Here is a 15139-nt window from a genome sequence, read left to right on the forward strand (position 1 = left end):
GACTTCAACGTCTTCAGTCTTCCGCCCTCACGTGTGACTCACGTGTTTCCACTTGAAAGCTTACTTGAGCTAAACCCTCTCTTCTACCAAGAGACTTCAACAGACTTCGGGGTGTTAATAGTTGGTTTTAACCCAATGGATACCCGGGATCCATAAAAAATAAAAAAACCCAAAAATCTGCTTTGTTAAATTTCTGTGGATTTTAAATGGTTCGGATACCCAAATTGGAAAGTCTCATTCGGGTTTATCTTATTGGGTTATGGGTACCCACGAGACTTTAAAAATAAAAAATCACATGTGATAAACGATGTTGTTTTTATTTTTTGGCCGACACTTAGTTTTAGTTAACCCTAAAACTAAAATCCCAAAGTGGCAAAATATGATTGTATCATACGACTTTGAGATTTAATTTGACTTTAGTCATGTTTGGTGAAAGAACAATACAAACAAATACACAAACAAATATTATCTATGTTAACAAAACTCTTAAATATATTTGGTATACTTTATCTATATGATATAAGATTATAAATTTTTGAAAATTGTCATAAATATAATAAAATAAACAAAATACATAATATAAATCATATTTGGTACCAAAAAGCTAAAAACACAAAAATACATAATGCAAAATACAAATTACATCTCATAACACAAAAAACATTCGGATACCCATGGGTTTACCCACAAAACTAAAAGCCCGTTCGGGTTTACCCAGAAGACTTAAAACCCGAGCTGTGTTTTTTTACCCACCACAACATCCCTAAACACACTTGATACATTCCTGAAGAAACCATTTTTTTTTTTTTGTCAACTCATAGCCAATAATCAAAACTCCAACCTAGCTCCCCAGTCCCCTCAACTACCTCAAGGACCTCACCAAAATGATTATCCTAGGTCGTTCCCACATACTATCCCTTGTTTCAGCAGCCATTCCTTTTTACAGGTTTATTTGTTCTATGTCTTCTTTACAGTTTACAGTGAGGTGCCTCTCCCTTGTTCTGTGAGAGACCTTTGTTGGTTCACCACCAGCTCCACCATATATAGCTTTGTTCTACCAAGAAAGGGGACTAATATGTTGTTCTCCTGAAACCGAACACACAATACTTAATTATAGTTATAACATGTATACTTTGAAATATTTTACACTATGAATAGACTAATAAAATACACATTTTTAGTTCATTTACACATTTTTCCAAACCACGACTCTTGTGACTTCACACTGAATCACTGGTTACGTACTGTAGTAATTTTCCTAATGACATTATATAAGAGATGGCCTACCCCCACCACTAATTCTTAACTACTATTTTTTTTATATTGGTAAAAATAATTCTCTTTTGCAATTCCCTTAAAAATATATAGCAATCTGCCAAATCCTAAAAGAGCAGATAAATCAAGCTAACTAACCCACTTACACATCTACCCGCGCTAGCTAGGACTAATGGTTTGTTATTTATGACACATTTTACAATTTTATTCAACATAATCACAATCACACACTCAACAATCACCAATCACCATCACAACTTTATTAAACATTAGTATTCCCATCCCATATATATTGAATTATATCGATTTGTTTTCGTTAACTATGTTTTCCTCAGATTATATATAATGCATGTGTTCATCATATAATACAAAAAAGAGAAGTTATAAGTCTAATTAAAAAATAAACCCACAGTATTTTCTTAGCCCATACATATTTTCCGTTCTTTAACCGTATAGTCATACTAATACGGTTTTATTTTTTGGCAAACACTAATTTGTAACCACTTTAAGATTATACTTATTATTATCATCATGAGAAAATAAAAGAGAAAAAGGAGAGAATCATGGTACACATCAAAAGGGAAGGTGACCACATCAAAATAAAGAGTGAAGTTACGCATTAGACAAAGGAGATCTTTCTCACTGTCTAGTCCTAAAGACAATAGCCTACACATGCATGCAATTACAGAAACCAAGACACCCATTTGAACAACTCATAATAACTCCCAACCCCATCAAAGATCTTACAAAAAAAACTTTTAACAAAATTAATTAAAGAAACTACCCACTAGTTCTACTGCGGAGATAGAGACATATGAAAGGTGTAGTTATTCAAATTCAACGAATTGTATCCAACGGCTATTGCTTTACCCTCAAGTACACGTGTTTTCCTCTTACCCTTTGACACATCATACAGTGATACATGAATGAAACACCTGCAGAATCTCTTTTGTATTTGTTGTCTTTTCTTTAAAGTTTGGTACTGTCTTGCTTTGAGTTGATGGATGAGATTGGGAAAAGTTCAAGGGTTTTCAATGGTATCTTTGCACTGCTCATCATCATGTTACAACATGGAATGGGTGATGTTGATGATGATGATGAGGGATATGATGGTCGTGGGCCCATATCCATCATCATCATCCAATCTCGACCGTACGATGAGTTTGGACCCGTGATTGGTTTATGCATCAACATCTCTTCCGCTCCACTTTTTGTGCAATAATATTCATTCATCACTTTGTTTTGAGCTTCTCCTCCATTTTCCTATATTTTCCATGAAAATGCATCTAACAATGATCATCATAAAATATATAAAAAGAGACAAAAAAAAAATATTTACAAGTTCATATTCTCCTAAAAAAAAGAGTATATTCTCACTTAAGGCTTTCAAATTTTTCATGTAAAACTATTAAATAACACAAGATATGTATGGTATTGTAATCAAGCATAGAGTAGGTTCAAACCCTCGAATGGTTTTTTGGTTATACATCCATGAAATTAAAGGCCGATTTTAATCATAACATTTGCATCAAAATTTAACTAAATAAGAATAAAGCTTAACAAAAAAAAAAAGGCATACAATTAGATATACATACCGGATGAGGAAGAAACATGGGAGAAGCGTGAGAGCAGCAAGTGAAGGACATATGATCATATGGGCGATGATGATGGTAAGGAATATGATGATCAATGATATTACTATTATTATCTGGTTGAGACATGATCATCGGTGATATTGGTTTTGGTTTGATTTGTTGAAGTTGGAGTTGAAGTTGATGTTGTTGTTGATGAAGTTGCTTGGCTAGCTTCTTTCTCAGCTTCTGTCTATCTCTAGCCTTATGGTTCTGAAACCAATAAAAGACGTTTTTACCCTCGATCCGACCATAGAACGCCAAGTGAGCTGTGATCTGTTGAATCTGAACCGCATTCGGAGTCCGTATACCGCTCCGGTACATCTCTTCCAAGATCATCAGTTGCTCCGGCGTCGGACACCACCTCGTTGAAGCCACAGGACTCATATATTAATACTTTTGTTTAAACAAATATTGATATGTTATCTCCACACTCACACTTAGGGTTACATATATATAGAGAGAATGAGATGTGCGTGTGTGGATGTTTATATGGTTAGAGAAAAAATGGTAAAAGTTATATAAATATTAAAGTGCATTGGGAAAGGGACGCAAGAGAGGGAAGGGTTAGACAGAAAATAAACATAAAGAAAGAAGATTGTACTATATTGTTTTTTATGTTTTACACTGAAACCGGCCCATCCCATATGCTCCAAATTAATACGTACTCTCTGTAAATCTTGAATATAATGTATAAAGGAATATATTTTTTTGGAATAACTATAGTTTTCACCTATCAAAGTTTATTTTGTCGGGGGTTTTCACTAGTTCTGGGCAGATAACCGGAACCGAATGGACCGAACCGAACCGAACCGAATATTTCGGTTTCGGTTCGGGTTCGGATAAGGGGTAATAACCGATTGGATAGTATATTAGATATCCATGGATATCGGTTCGGTTCGGATATTACCCGATATCCATTCGGTTATCCGAAAATAACAGATCACATTAATAGCCCACTAATATTTATATATGTATAAGTCCAATACACCAAAGCCCATTAGGAATTTTGATAATATATCTCGTTAAGCCCACCATAAACATATCTATTATGTAATCTAAATAATCCTAAACGCCTAAACCTAATATCTTGCTTCCCTCTTCGCCGCGCCGACAACAACAAGAAGTGAAGAACGAAGGCAGAGAGTTGGTTTTGTTTTCACTTATCTGATCTTCTCTTTCGTCGATTCTTTGGTTGTATTCAAGGTAATTATCACTCAATGTCGTGAACTCGTGATTGTTTATAAAGTTTCTCATTTTCATAGATTCAATTCATTAAGGTTATTGTTTATATATTTATAATTTTGTAGATTTTCGTAGGCTCGATTATAAATCTATACTTATGATTAGTTATGATGCATATAGTGACTTTTTTGTTGTTGTTTGCATATCTCGATTGTGTAGATGCCTATTTCGTCCTGCCAAGAAAACTTTGTGGATGGAGAAGAAGATGAAGTTATGGGTGAGGGTGAGGAGGATTATATAAATGTTGAAGATGATGAAACCGGTTGCAAGAGGAAAGCCAAAACAAGAGCTACTGGGTCTACTTCCCAAGTAGAAATGAAAACAAGGTCTCCGGTGTGGGCTCATTTTACAAGGCTGCCAGATAATAGAAACAGATGCAAGTGCAACTATTGTTGTCAAGGGTTGAAGTGTGCGACCACTTCAGGAACTTCAAATTTGGCCAAACATCTTACAACATGCAAGTCATACATTGCTTGGAAGCAAAGATCGACTCAGCAAAATTTGAATAGCGGTAGTGGAGTTTCTACTGGGAACATGCAAGTGGGCAGAGTAACAGAAGCAGTTTTTAGAGAGGCATGTAATGAGATGTTGGTGTTAGGTGAGCTTCCTCTTGCCTTCATTGAAAGTATAGCATGGAGACACTTCTGCAGGCGGGTTCAACTTTACCAGCCACATTCCAGAAGGACAGCCACTCGAGATATTGTTCTAATGTATGTGAGCCAAAAAGATGCCTTGAAGAAAATGCTTGTAGCTCAGAAGCAAAGAGTTTCTCTCACTACTGATATTTGGGTCGCACAAAGCACAGGAGCAAGCTACATGGTAATTACTTGTCATTTTGTTGATTCTTGTTGGAGGTTGAGAAAGTTGATCATCGGGTTTAAGCATGTTTTGGACCATAAAGGAGCAACCATAGCTGATGTTCTTCTAGATTGTTTGGCAGAATGGGGGATAGAGAGGGTCTTCACAATTACAGTTGATAATGCTACAGCCAATACAAATGCTCTTAAGATATTTGTGGAGAAGTTTCAAGAAATAAGTCCTCATGCATTGATATTATCTGGTTGTATGATGCATGTCCGTTGTTGTGCCCATATATTGAACCTCATTGTCAAAGATGGTTTCAGTGAAATGAGTAAGAGTGTAGCTGCAGTTCGTAATGCTGTGGTGTATGTGAGAGCTTCAGGTAATAGGCTTGAATCATTTGAGCATAAGCTAGATTCAGGGAGAATTACTAGAGGTAGTTTGACTTTGGATGTCAGAACTAGATGGAACTCTACATTTCTCATGTTGACTAGAGCTCTTAAGTTTAGACACGGGTTTGACAAGATGGAAGCAGAAGACAAGCTTTACAGTGATCATTTTCTAGAAATGGATAATGGTCAAATGAGAGTTGGGCCTCCGTTGAAAGCTGATTGGGATAAGGTTGATGGATTGATTGATATTCTCACAGTCTTCTACCAATCTACATTAGTTGTTTCAGCATCTACGACGGTTTGCTCTCATAAAGTCTATAGTGAGATTTGTGATATTGATAATCATCTAACTACAGTGAGTAAGAGTGCTGATCTGGATTTAAGTGTTAAAGCTGAAGCAATGAGAGGGAAATTTGACAAGTACTGGGATGGTTTAGATAATATCAATAGGCTTTTGATTATTGCTAGTGTCTTTGATCCTAGGAATAAGATGAAGTTTGCTAATCTGTGTTTTGAAACCCTATATGGTAAAGGGTCGTTGCAATCTAAGTGGCTTGGTGAGTCAGTATCTGATGTTATGGTTAAGTTGTTTGAGGAGTATAATACAAATCGATCTAACCCACCAGGTTTTGCATCATCAGCCTCTCAAGGTGGGACAACTGCTGGAGGACATCGCCCTGCTTATCATGTTGCGGATGTTGAAGTCAAAGTGGGGACTGAGGGGATGGCTTCTGTTTACAACAAGTTGGTTAATGAAGAGGGATATGATGAAACAAAGACAGAGCTTGATATATACTTAAAGGAAAGCGTTGAGAATCCAAAGAGCAGTTTATTAGGAACCGAATATGATGTGTTGTCATGGTGGAGGTTCAATTCAACAAGGTTTCCAGTTTTATCTGAACTAGCTAGAGATATTCTAGCTATGCAAGTTTCTTCAGTTGCTTCGGAGTCTGCTTTTAGCACTAGTGGTCAGATTCTTGTTCCACAAAGGAGTTGCTTAACTCATTACATGATTGAGGTCTTGATGTGCACTGAACAATGGATGAAGGCTGACCATCACATAGGTGAAAAGGGAGTGGAAAACTTTGCACAAATGGTTGCTGATATTGAAGAGCAAGATCAACTTGAAAAAGGTAACACATCCAGATTTTAAGTTTACCAATTGTCTGCCTTTTGTCTTGTTGTCAATGTTTAAAAGCTTAATGATTATATGTTTTTCATTGTGTAGAGTTTCAGTTCGCAAGTGAAGAACAAGGCAATTAAACAAACACACGACAATGACTCATGTACCTTTCTTAGTATTCCTTCTTTTTAAGAACCGAGTATATTATTATGTATTCTGACTTTGTGATCTAATATATTTCAGGCAGTAGGAGAAAAAAAGAAGTTGCAGATGGAAGAACTACCAGTTTGATTCTACTACTTTTCAAATCTCAAACTCTAAACCTTATTCTCCTTTAATCTCTTTAACTCTTTCTACCTTTTGAAACTTGATATCTGATAACATGTTCTTATTGTTGGGATTGTTTTGAATGATTGTAACTTTTGAACTATTGTACTTGTAGTTTCGGATAATTTTGGGTGTTATTTAGTAGGTTTGTATATTTAAGAACCAAACCCATTAATAACCGAAATTTTCGGTTCTGGTTCGGTTCTTATATCAACTATCCAAACCAACCCGAACCGAATGAGTACCGAACCGGAACCGATCCGATTAGATTCGGTTCTCTTATGGATAGTAAATTCAATATCCAAAATACCCGATACCCGAATGGATATACCCGAACCCGAACCGAATACCCGAACGCCCAGGACTAGTTTTCACTTTTCTTATACAGTATTGTATATTAATACATGTAGGAGAGATTTATATACCATATCACATAATGTGAACTATCTTATTTCGAAATCTTTAGCAAATATTTCAAACATCACTGGTTTCAAATTGAAACGTTAGATATATAATCACTTTTGTAAAAACATGTAATTACACTTCTTCTGTAGAATAGTTTAGGACATTCTTTAATTAATGATATGCCAAACTTAAGAGGATAGAGAAAAGAGAGAAGATGTACAAAAATCAAAGAGAAACAATGAAGGTGCATGGGTTCTCGAGGTGGATCATTCAATAGGTTTTTTTTTTAATAAAAAATATGTACAATTCTCTCATACAATTAATTAAGACATTGACTCATCCGTCTGTGTAAACATAAAAACCACAGTCTTATTAGTATTTTTATATTTTGTTTTGTGCAGAAAGTTAAAACATCATACAAGACAAAGAAAAACGCCAGTACTCATTAACAAATGATAAAACTACATTTTTATGGTTTATAGATATTATCACTAAAATATGATCAATCATATCAAGACCTAGAATAGATAAATATGTATATATCTCTGTATGAATTTGCATGTATGATGCAGAGAGAGAGAGAGAGAGGATGAAAGGAGAATGAGGAGAAACTTAAATGATTATGTCATTATTACTTTATTATGATTTATTTCTCTCAACAGGATGACGTTGACACATCATATTAAAAGAAAAATAAAATGGGTAAATTTTCTCCAATCTTTACATGGACAGACAAGTTAGTAAATTGGGTAACAACAATGTGAAATGAAAACATACACGTTCTATGTATTAATTATGTCTTCGTGATTTACATACACATTATAATTTAATCATAAATACATTTAATTTAATTTTACATACCATATTATGTAAGAGTTGACATGTATTAATGTTAACAGATTTTGTAAACCAATACATAAAATTTGTGCTTCAAATATCACATCACAGCATAGAATTGTCTGTTTAGAATCTCCAGAAACTGAGCATTTTGACTTTAACGTCTGCATGCAAAAACATTGCATGCATTAGCATTCGCACCTATTATTAGTTGTCTATAGGCTCTAAAGCCCTGTCTCTGCCCCTCTGTCAACATTCTTGATTCTGGATATTCATTTTTTTTTTGGGGCCTTAGAGGATATTTATGTTCTCGTCTTGAAATTCCAAATTTTAAATTCTACGCAAATAACATTTCAATAAAAAAAAACTAATTAGTTTATACTTTGATTTGGTTGGCTTGGTGAATAAAGTTTCAGGTCGATCGGTAAATGCACACATTATAACTTGAATGTTATGTTTTTATGATTCCATTTATGTAACTAAAATCCAATTTAATTTCTTGGACGGATATATATGGTAACGAAAACACCATAGTTAGTTAGTTAAGTTTAGGTTTCCTCGTTCCGGACTTCATAACGAATTATCTAAAAGAAACATACAATACTGTTAATCAAAATCTAAAATATGTTATATTCTTAATGAATTCATATACCATGAAGGTGTATACACATACACTAAAAGACATTCAAAAACTCACAAGGTTTTGAGCTGATCTTGCATAGCCAGCCCTTGCAGATGTTTTTTGTTCGTAACACGTGATACCAATATAATCTTACTAATGATTCCTTCCCTCTGTCTTTATTAATCAATTTTCTAGGAAAAACTTTTGTTTGAAAAACATATATTGTTTTTGAGGTTTTTAATATTGCAATATCTATTAGTTGTTATTGATAAACTGTAAACTTCAAAAAAAAAAAAATCTACATATATACTATTGCTTTAGATTTTACAGATAAACTTAAATCACAAAATAATGCATTTCTGATTAAAATTGGTAATATTAATTTTAAAATGTTTACACTAATATTATGTTACATTACCATGTATACATTCCTTATTCGATATTTTTTTTTTGTTCCTTTTTTTCTTTTTGTAAAAAATACTAAGAGACAAGACTATAAATGCATGCATGCAGACAAATTGCAATTTGCCTCTGCATTTCCTTTTAACAGTACTGTCTCTTTTTCAATTCTATTTTCTCTATAGATAAAAAAAAATGTTGTATTCATTCACATAAATGCGTAGTGTTCTGTCAACATTCTTATTAAATCCTAAACTGTTGGTAAAATACCAAACAGCTCTTTTGCTGTTTCGCATTTCCTCTCTTTTGTCCCCATTTGTCTCTTTTTCAAACTAAAAATTCTATGAGAACACTTTATTGCACGATGATGCGCGTACGTATGCTTCCGTCTTTTTTTAATTTCATTCACGTACACACGTACGTTCATATACATTGAATCATATACTATAACTAATCTGTAAACTAGTTACGATTTGTAAACCTACAACAACGACGTACCAATAGATGAAGTAACTGCGCGAAGTTGGACCATATAAATTATCTCAAAAAGAATGTCAAACTCATTTTTTCAAGTTACTATACTACACGCGCGAGCATATAACCATTTCGGATCCATTTTTAAGATACAATCACCTATATTTAATTTAAAATTTGCTAAAATTTCATGTTTCTTGAATCACAAATTTTTTAAACTAATAGTTGTCATCAAGCAGTTTTATATAATTTTACTGCGTTTATCTGTTCAGATTAAAGGTTTTCTTATTTTATTTAAATTAATTAATATATAATTTCATTCATATGTCACAAATAAAATCTGATCACTTGGATAGTGCAATTTCTAAAGTCTTGATTCGACAGTTCTTTCTTGAATTTAATTTATTACGTACTTCCATAAATACATATGTGATGGTAAAATTTTATAAGAAGCTTGATGTATATATTTTTTAAATCCTAATATTTCAATTTAAGGAATTTGAAACGCTTTCTTTAAGAAAATTGATATGTGTTCATGAAAAAGAAAGTTAAATAATTTTGGTTCCAAGACATTTCATTCTTGCCGAGGTCTAAATGTTTCTTTTCAGCTAAAAATATTGATTTATGATTATAAGCGACGTGTCAGTGTGTAAGTCAACTTTGCCTTACAAAAATTGAGATTTCATTATCAAAACTAAACTATATCTTCTGGATAAACGATAGAGACCTTAACATCCCAAGTCCGTTGAAGTTAATGAATGTGATACACGTTCTAATTAGTTGCATATATATTTATACATATCTAACAGTGACCGTTCAATAGATTATTTTTGTCCATCAACATGTACATCATGTATGTGATTCTTTTTCATCTTAGAAGATGACTCACATCACAGAAGCCTGGAGGTGTCACACCAAACATTTTAAATATAGATTGGTGTAATTGTATCCAAACATTTTAATTTTATCTCTGTTTTGGATATAATATAGTTTTATGGTTTTGTATTTCAAATTTTGATGTATAACTAAAGATGTCGTGTGTCCTAATTAGTATGTAAAATTGAGAAATTACATTTTTTGAACTCAAATAAATTATATTTCTAACATGAAGATTGTAGCATTTTGAACAAGTACGTTCATAAAAATACAAATTAATAAAACTTCAATCGTAAAACAGCAGTTGAATATAAAATCATTATTTAAAAGTTGAATCTTTTGATCCCAAATATGACACGTTACAGAAATAAGATACATGAAATTTAGTTAATTAACAAAAATACAAAAAGGTTAAGCTAGAAGAAGGAACAAAAATACGAAAAAACTATTAAAAGAAAAAAGAGAGAGATGATTTGACGAGTGACTGATCAAAATATGGCAGACACTGTCCGTACCTTTCTTTTCTAAGTTCTGAAATTGCTGACTTTTTCTGTTCTTTCTTTCTTTTCTCCTCCCATACACAATTTATTAACCAATCTTCTGGAGTCAATGCAGTTACTTACTTACTTATCCCATTCAATTCAATTCTGATATCTCCTCCACTCCACACACACCTTTTCCTCACATACTTTGACATTTTGACACATTCCTTTGTTATTTCTCTCAAATAGTATTGTCGTTAAAGTACATAGTTGATTTGATTATGTAACCATATCAAGTAAGCTTAATAGTTAGTTATACTGTTTGTTTGTTACCAGCAGGTTTCATATCCACGACCACAAGTATGCATGTTGACAAACAAACAAAAAAAAGTAATGATTTTTATATGATTATTATAAATGGTCGTTGTGTTCCAATATTTTGTACCTCGTGGGATTAATGGATTATTTTAAACGTACGTACAAACATTATGTTAAAGTGTAATGTTTCAGTTAGAAATAACAAATTTTATTAGCATGAGAATTATAATTTGTTAAATTTGGGTTTATCTTGAACTTCTAACTAAAAACTAATTGGCAATTAGTGGATTGACCCTAACCTTTTATATATTATTGATAATCTTTTCAAATTTCAGATATGGGACTTAGATTGTATCCCAACATAATTCAGTTTGGAGAAATTTAAATATACAGTTAGGTGAAATAGAGCTAGCCCGATACGTCAATCGTTCAACAAAAACATTTTGTGAAACGATTTTTTATATAGTTTTAAGTTCATGCAATCGTTATAACTCATAAAACTTTTATTGTACATGAACAATCACATCACCAACCATATAGTATATGGTAATATACACAGATATACCTTATCGCATTATATGCCATATATATGATATCTCATGTTTGAAATAAAAATGAATAATATGACTACAACAGGAGCAGTCAAAACCAAAATGTAGAGAATTTATTATGCTCAATAGGGAAAAATTAAGATTTCACCTATGTTTGTCTACTTGGGTGAATTATTTAAGGTGAAATATTATTACAATTATTATTCTCATTATCGTCGGTAGTTCTGGGCAGATAACCGGAACCGAATGGACCGAACCGAACCGAACCGAATATTTCGGTTTCGGTTCGGGTTCGGATAAGGGGTAATAACCGATTGGATAGTATATTAGATATCCATGGATATCGGTTCGGTTCGGATATTACCCGATATCCATTCGGTTATCCGAAAATAACAGATCACATTAATAGCCCACTAATATTTATATATGTATAAGTCCAATACACCAAAGCCCATTAGGAATTTTGATAATATATCTCGTTAAGCCCACCATAAACATATCTATTATGTAATCTAAATAATCCTAAACGCCTAAACCTAATATCTTGCTTCCCTCTTCGCCGCGCCGACAACAACAAGAAGTGAAGAACGAAGGCAGAGAGTTGGTTTTGTTTTCACTTATCTGATCTTCTCTTTCGTCGATTCTTTGGTTGTATTCAAGGTAATTATCACTCAATGTCGTGAACTCGTGATTGTTTATAAAGTTTCTCATTTTCATAGATTCAATTCATTAAGGTTATTGTTTATATATTTATAATTTTGTAGATTTTCGTAGGCTCGATTATAAATCTATACTTATGATTAGTTATGATGCATATAGTGACTTTTTTGTTGTTGTTTGCATATCTCGATTGTGTAGATGCCTATTTCGTCCTGCCAAGAAAACTTTGTGGATGGAGAAGAAGATGAAGTTATGGGTGAGGGTGAGGAGGATTATATAAATGTTGAAGATGATGAAACCGGTTGCAAGAGGAAAGCCAAAACAAGAGCTACTGGGTCTACTTCCCAAGTAGAAATGAAAACAAGGTCTCCGGTGTGGGCTCATTTTACAAGGCTGCCAGATAATAGAAACAGATGCAAGTGCAACTATTGTTGTCAAGGGTTGAAGTGTGCGACCACTTCAGGAACTTCAAATTTGGCCAAACATCTTACAACATGCAAGTCATACATCGCTTGGAAGCAAAGATCGACTCAGCAAAATTTGAATAGCGGTAGTGGAGTTTCTACTGGGAACATGCAAGTGGGCAGAGTAACAGAAGCAGTTTTTAGAGAGGCATGTAATGAGATGTTGGTGTTAGGTGAGCTTCCTCTTGCCTTCATTGAAAGTATAGCATGGAGACACTTCTGCAGGCGGGTTCAACTTTACCAGCCACATTCCAGAAGGACAGCCACTCGAGATATTGTTCTAATGTATGTGAGCCAAAAAGATGCCTTGAAGAAAATGCTTGTAGCTCAGAAGCAAAGAGTTTCTCTCACTACTGATATTTGGGTCGCACAAAGCACAGGAGCAAGCTACATGGTAATTACTTGTCATTTTGTTGATTCTTGTTGGAGGTTGAGAAAGTTGATCATCGGGTTTAAGCATGTTTTGGACCATAAAGGAGCAACCATAGCTGATGTTCTTCTAGATTGTTTGGCAGAATGGGGGATAGAGAGGGTCTTCACAATTACAGTTGATAATGCTACAGCCAATACAAATGCTCTTAAGATATTTGTGGAGAAGTTTCAAGAAATAAGTCCTCATGCATTGATATTATCTGGTTGTATGATGCATGTCCGTTGTTGTGCCCATATATTGAACCTCATTGTCAAAGATGGTTTCAGTGAAATGAGTAAGAGTGTAGCTGCAGTTCGTAATGCTGTGGTGTATGTGAGAGCTTCAGGTAATAGGCTTGAATCATTTGAGCATAAGCTAGATTCAGGGAGAATTACTAGAGGTAGTTTGACTTTGGATGTCAGAACTAGATGGAACTCTACATTTCTCATGTTGACTAGAGCTCTTAAGTTTAGACACGGGTTTGACAAGATGGAAGCAGAAGACAAGCTTTACAGTGATCATTTTCTAGAAATGGATAATGGTCAAATGAGAGTTGGGCCTCCGTTGAAAGCTGATTGGGATAAGGTTGATGGATTGATTGATATTCTCACAGTCTTCTACCAATCTACATTAGTTGTTTCAGCATCTACGACGGTTTGCTCTCATAAAGTCTATAGTGAGATTTGTGATATTGATAATCATCTAACTACAGTGAGTAAGAGTGCTGATCTGGATTTAAGTGTTAAAGCTGAAGCAATGAGAGGGAAATTTGACAAGTACTGGGATGGTTTAGATAATATCAATAGGCTTTTGATTATTGCTAGTGTCTTTGATCCTAGGAATAAGATGAAGTTTGCTAATCTGTGTTTTGAAACCCTATATGGTAAAGGGTCGTTGCAATCTAAGTGGCTTGGTGAGTCAGTATCTGATGTTATGGTTAAGTTGTTTGAGGAGTATAATACAAATCGATCTAACCCACCAGGTTTTGCATCATCAGCCTCTCAAGGTGGGACAACTGCTGGAGGACATCGCCCTGCTTATCATGTTGCGGATGTTGAAGTCAAAGTGGGGACTGAGGGGATGGCTTCTGTTTACAACAAGTTGGTTAATGAAGAGGGATATGATGAAACAAAGACAGAGCTTGATATATACTTAAAGGAAAGCGTTGAGAATCCAAAGAGCAGTTTATTAGGAACCGAATATGATGTGTTGTCATGGTGGAGGTTCAATTCAACAAGGTTTCCAGTTTTATCTGAACTAGCTAGAGATATTCTAGCTATGCAAGTTTCTTCAGTTGCTTCGGAGTCTGCTTTTAGCACTAGTGGTCAGATTCTTGTTCCACAAAGGAGTTGCTTAACTCATTACATGATTGAGGTCTTGATGTGCACTGAACAATGGATGAAGGCTGACCATCACATAGGTGAAAAGGGAGTGGAAAACTTTGCACAAATGGTTGCTGATATTGAAGAGCAAGATCAACTTGAAAAAGGTAACACATCCAGATTTTAAGTTTACCAATTGTCTGCCTTTTGTCTTGTTGTCAATGTTTAAAAGCTTAATGATTATATGTTTTTCATTGTGTAGAGTTTCAGTTCGCAAGTGAAGAACAAGGCAATTAAACAAACACACGACAATGACTCATGTACCTTTCTTAGTATTCCTTCTTTTTAAGAACCGAGTATATTATTATGTATTCTGACTTTGTGATCTAATATATTTCAGGCAGTAGGAGAAAAAAAGAAGTTGCAGATGGAAGAACTACCAGTTTGATTCTACTACTTTTCAAATCTCAAACTCTAAACCTTATTCTCCTTTAATCTCTTTAACTCTTTCTACCTTTTGAAA

At 34.1% G+C, this 15139-nt stretch overlaps 1 protein-coding gene across 1 annotated transcript; it reads right to left on the minus strand.

Annotated features, from left to right (window-relative positions):
* Positions 1-1782: 1782 nt before the first annotated feature.
* LOC104753448 (WUSCHEL-related homeobox 3-like) lies at positions 1783-3377 on the minus strand. Its single transcript, XM_010475702.3, has 2 exons — positions 2871-3377; positions 1783-2538 (listed from the first exon to the last, which is right to left on the minus strand). Exons 1-2 carry the CDS (start codon positions 3291-3293, stop codon positions 2245-2247), a joined length of 717 nt encoding a protein of 238 aa, XP_010474004.2. The 5' UTR covers positions 3294-3377; the 3' UTR covers positions 1783-2244.
* Between the last annotated feature and the right edge of the window lie 11762 nt (positions 3378-15139).

This window comes from Camelina sativa, chromosome 16 (assembly GCF_030686135.1).
Source record: "Camelina sativa cultivar CO46 ecotype springtype chromosome 16, ASM3068613v1".
Taxonomy (NCBI): domain Eukaryota; kingdom Viridiplantae; phylum Streptophyta; class Magnoliopsida; order Brassicales; family Brassicaceae; genus Camelina; species Camelina sativa.